The sequence below is a fragment of the Pteropus vampyrus genome, unplaced genomic scaffold (genome assembly GCF_000151845.1).
Source record: "Pteropus vampyrus isolate Shadow unplaced genomic scaffold, Pvam_2.0 Scaffold105, whole genome shotgun sequence".
NCBI classification, from domain to species: Eukaryota; Metazoa; Chordata; class Mammalia; order Chiroptera; family Pteropodidae; genus Pteropus; species Pteropus vampyrus.
This window is the reverse complement of record NW_011888886.1, coordinates 1,214,843-1,219,386: the sequence shown is the minus strand read 5'-3', so window position 1 is coordinate 1,219,386 and position 4,544 is coordinate 1,214,843. Positions and strand designations below refer to the sequence as shown.

Below are 4,544 nucleotides of genomic sequence, written 5' to 3'. Positions count from 1 at the left end.
ATGGGAAAATATGATTTATCTATGATTAAGGTTATGATCGGTATAAGCAGTAATCTAAGAATACACAAAGTATAATTTTTATATTGAGAGCTAGAGTCTCTTAGAGCACCTTTGCCAATGATTGTAAGTGTGCTGCTTGTCGTGATAGTATGGGACCACCCCTCTGGTCTGGGCTGCACGCAAGGGCCATCTGGAGTGCGTGAAACATTTGTTGGCCACGGGAGCTGATGTCGACCAAGAAGGAGCTGTAAGTATCTTTTCTATTTTAACCCCCAATAATAGAGATATGTTTTTAGTTTTAAGGGAGATAATATTTTTTTCTGAGTATATGCCTAGAGAAATTTCCCTGCAGTTCTTAAGTGACACGTAGAAAAACAAGCATTTTCCTTCTTATATCCTGATAAACATAGATATCGTGTATTATAAACTTTTGGTCTGAAGGGTCTGTCGCTGATGTACATGAACTTAGGCTAAAACAATAGTGATCTTAGTGTAAATCCAAATACTCTTAAATAGTTTGAAACACTGTTAATTATGGAAAAAAAGTTTTATTCTATTAAAATTCCTTTTATTTAAAATTTTAAATAATATTAGTTTTTGGATACTTTTTACTGTGACTTATTTTCTTTCTCCAATAGACAAATTTAAAAATAATGGAAATCAGCAGTCAAAACCTAGAAAGCATAGAAATTTGTTCCATACCTCCTACCAACTAGCAGTTATTAATTCCTTTTTGGGCACCAAATGTGTACCCAGCCCTCTGACAGATGTGCCAGAGACACTGGAGAAGCCCAACAGATTGCTTTTCTTTTGAGTTTATAGAGTATAGTTAAAGGAAATGACGTTTATGCCTAGAAACAGTGAACACAGGCACTCTGTGTACTCAGTGTTATGTGAGATGGCGCAGAAAGCCTTCTGAGGAGAGAGGCCACCAAATCCGCTGCAGCGTCACGATGTGAGCGCTGAATCGTACTCGCGTGCTGCGTGATAGCAGCCGGTCCCTCCCGATTCCCGCAGTGGCAGAAGGTGCTCACTGCCGGCCTTTGGGGAGTAGATAATATTTTAGTGCTGGAGACAGAGCGTGACTCTTCGACAGACATGGAAGTCATACCTCTCGCCTTCTTCCTTTCTGGGCAGTTCATCAAGTGGCTGAATGGCTTGTCTGTATGATTATTAAGTGCTAGAGTATTTGAAAAGCCTACGTTATTTTAATATGTGAGAACTATGGCTTAGTTTTGGGGGCTTAAAATAAGAGTTTTTGAAAATGTGGTTTCTAGATCACTGTGAAAGACAAGAATATATTATACTTTTATTGAAATATCCTGTAGTTATTAATTCATTGTTTTACTTCGGTTTTTTTCATAGATTTTTATTATAAACATTCGTTTGAAGTCGGAAAGACCTTTTTTGGATTATTTGATTTAGAGTATGTTTAATTTTGATACATTCTGTCAATGATTTTATACTTCATTACATTTGTGAGAGGGTTTGTTTATTGTAAATGAGTCTAATTTCAGATTATCATATAAAGAATTAAATGTCATAACAGTCCTGTTGACTCAAAAGAACTAACGTATCTTCAAAAATAGAAAATATCCCTCCTAGCCATTTTTAGTATATTTCTGGTTCTTTATATTGGCTTTTATTATCAGAAATAACTGTTAATAATAGCTCACCTTTTTGAAAATGTCTGTTTTATGATTATGGCATTAACGGTATGTTTTCTACAATATACTAATGTTTCTTTGGCACATTTCTGCATTTTAGAATTCAATGACCGCACTTATCGTGGCAGTCAAAGGAGGCTACACACAGTCAGTGAAAGAAATTTTGAAGAGGAATCCAAACGTCAATTTAACGGATAAGGATGGAAACACAGCGTTGATGATTGCGTCGAAAGAGGGCCACACCGAGATCGTGCAGGACCTGCTGGACGCGGGGACCTACGTGAACATGCCTGACAGGGTAGGCCGCGCTGCCCTCTAGCGCTGGCAGTGGTGGGAGGCGGGCTCCTCAGTGCCGTGCAGGGTTCTGCACGCATTTCGTACATTTGTTCTAAAATAAGTTCTAGTTTGACCTTTGGAGCTAGTAAGTTAAAGAGTATTCGATCTTTGTGAAGGATGTTCTTTTTAATTTTCGTCGGATGATATCATTATTGAAAATGTCACGGGCACTGCTGGTCTTTAACTGTCTCTGATGTATCTCCCTGTAGGTGTCGTTCATGGTCACAGGGTTTCAGATAGCAGTCTACACTTAGCATTTTCAAAATTGCATTTCTTGCTCTGACCTCTTCTCAGAACGTATGTCCAACTCTATGTGAATTCTCTGCTTGAATGGGCTTTGAACTTAAGGCAGAACAGCTGTCTTGTTTGTTTCATCCCAGACCTGCTTGTCCCACGGTCCACGGTCCTCTCCACCTCAGTACATGGCACTACTGTCCGCCCTGTTGTTACAGCCCAACTCCCACGCATCAGCCCTGATTTCTCCTCCTACCTCATCTCATCGTCAGCAGGCTCCATGGGCTCGACTTGCAAAACGCATCCTGAATCTGTCTATCGCCTGTCATTTCCAGTGCCACCTCCCTAGTCCAACCACCATCTCCCGTTGTTATAGCAACAGCATCTTGACTGGGTTCTCTCGTTGGCTCTGATTTATTCTTCACACTGTTCTCAGAATGATCTTTAAAGCAGTAGATCTCATGGTACTCTTTCGTTTAAAGTCATTCAAGGCTTCCTCTCGCACATAGGACAAACGGTACTTCTTTGGTTTATAAATACCACATGACATTGTCCTTGCCGCCCTCGCTCCACGTCCTCATCGTGTCCCACTCTGGCTCCCGTTTCAGTAGGCCGCGGCCATGTTACTTTCCTTTCCTTTTCTTGAGCTCACTGATCTGCAGCTGCGCTGGGGCCCCTGCCCAGCGTGCTGTCTGGGACGCTGATCCTCATGGTCCCACATGGCTGCTGTTCCTTGTCGCCCGCTCTCAGCTTAAGTGTTCCCTCCCCAGAGAGAGCTTCTCCAGCCACCTGGTCCGAAGTACCTACCCAGTCACTTTCTATCTCTTTACTACACTTGAACTTATTAGCTTGGCATTTGTCCAGTTGTGTTTATCACGTGTCTGTTTGTCTCCTCTAGACTGTCAGCTCTCCCAGGGTCGGGACCTTTTCTGTTTTGTTTCCTGATGCGTAGTAAGCAATGAAATATTTATAACTGTTGAGTAATTTACTAGTCTGGACCCATATTAATGCTAACAATCTCAGCTAAAATTTGTCTGCTGTGGGTTATTTCTGCTTCTGATATGGTAGTTAAGATGCTATACCCTGGTGCTAAACGTAAGAATCCTCAAGGACCTGCAGCTTGATTTATAGCCTGTGGGGGCCCACTCAGGGATGAGATGGGCACAGCTCATGGACTTACCCAACCTAGATCCCCATAGCTGATTTGCAATTTAGTAGCAAAAAAAGAAAATTATGCCCATTGCCAAAACAACTGTGTCTGTTGTTTGAAGCAGTGGGAGGATATGGTGAACAATGATTGTTGCTTGGTGAATATAATTGCAGGGCAGAGCGATATCCTTATGAGATAATGAACTTCACCTAAGCCGTGTTCTGGGGAATGTGTCGGCCTTCTGCGCTGTGGGCCTGTCATGCCAGATTGACTAGAATGTGGGTGCTGGTCTGAGAACCGGCCTTCTCTCCCTTATCTAGATGCAGTTGCTGACCCCCACCCTCACCCCCCGATGGCTCTAGCTTTACAGCCCCCTTTTGTAGAGCCCATGGCTTTTGTCATCTAGCATTATTCCAAGGGATTTGTATTACATGATTTCCAGATGTTCATCTGGTTTGTTGACAGCCACGGTGTCATTTTATTTAACTTACATTTGTCATGGAAGATTACCTTCAGAGAGAATGGTTTATTGTTCTGGATGACCTGTCTTTCTAAACTTTTGTCCTGGAATTTGAGAGTCCTCATTTCGAGGTATAAATTCTTCTGTCTCTCACTCTGAGGGCTATTAATATCAGGTACGACATTAACTAAAAATTTTTTCTTGTTTAGAAATACTTTTTCAAAAAATTTTCAGGAAGATCTATTATATTACTATACGATTATCCTTAACTTCAGAACAATGTTTATTTGTCTTCGGCATCAATTCACCTTGTTTTTTTGTCTTTTTTAGAGTGGGGATACTGTGTTGATTGGCGCGGTCAGAGGTGGTCACGTGGAGATTGTTCGAGCGCTTCTCCAGAAATACGCCGATATAGACATTAGAGGGCAGGTAGGTGTTTACAGAGCTGCTGTTACTCTTTGAATATAACCGGTTGAATGTATTAACTGGTTATAATGTCATTCTTCCAACTTTTTATGGAGATAAACTTTTAAACCCTAACATATTTCGTGGAGGGCTATATTATTAAGTTTCAATACAATGATTATGGAATTTCTGTATTAATTTTGTTAGATTTTGATCAAAGTAAAGAAAAATGAAGCTCGTGTTTTTCAAATTTACCTCTCTTACTATTGTATAAGTATTTTCTATCCAGAAA

General features: G+C 40.7%; 1 protein-coding gene across 1 annotated transcript in view; it reads left to right on the top strand.

Annotated features, from left to right (window-relative positions):
• KIDINS220 (kinase D interacting substrate 220) overlaps positions 1 to 4,544 on the top strand; it is a 77,481-nt gene that overhangs the window by 10,708 nt on the left and 62,229 nt on the right. The window contains exons 6-7 of the mRNA XM_023533601.1: positions 1,768 to 1,965; positions 4,178 to 4,276. Coding sequence (XP_023389369.1) covers positions 1,768 to 1,965; positions 4,178 to 4,276 — 297 coding nt within the window. The remainder of the gene's footprint in view (positions 1 to 1,767; positions 1,966 to 4,177; positions 4,277 to 4,544) is intronic.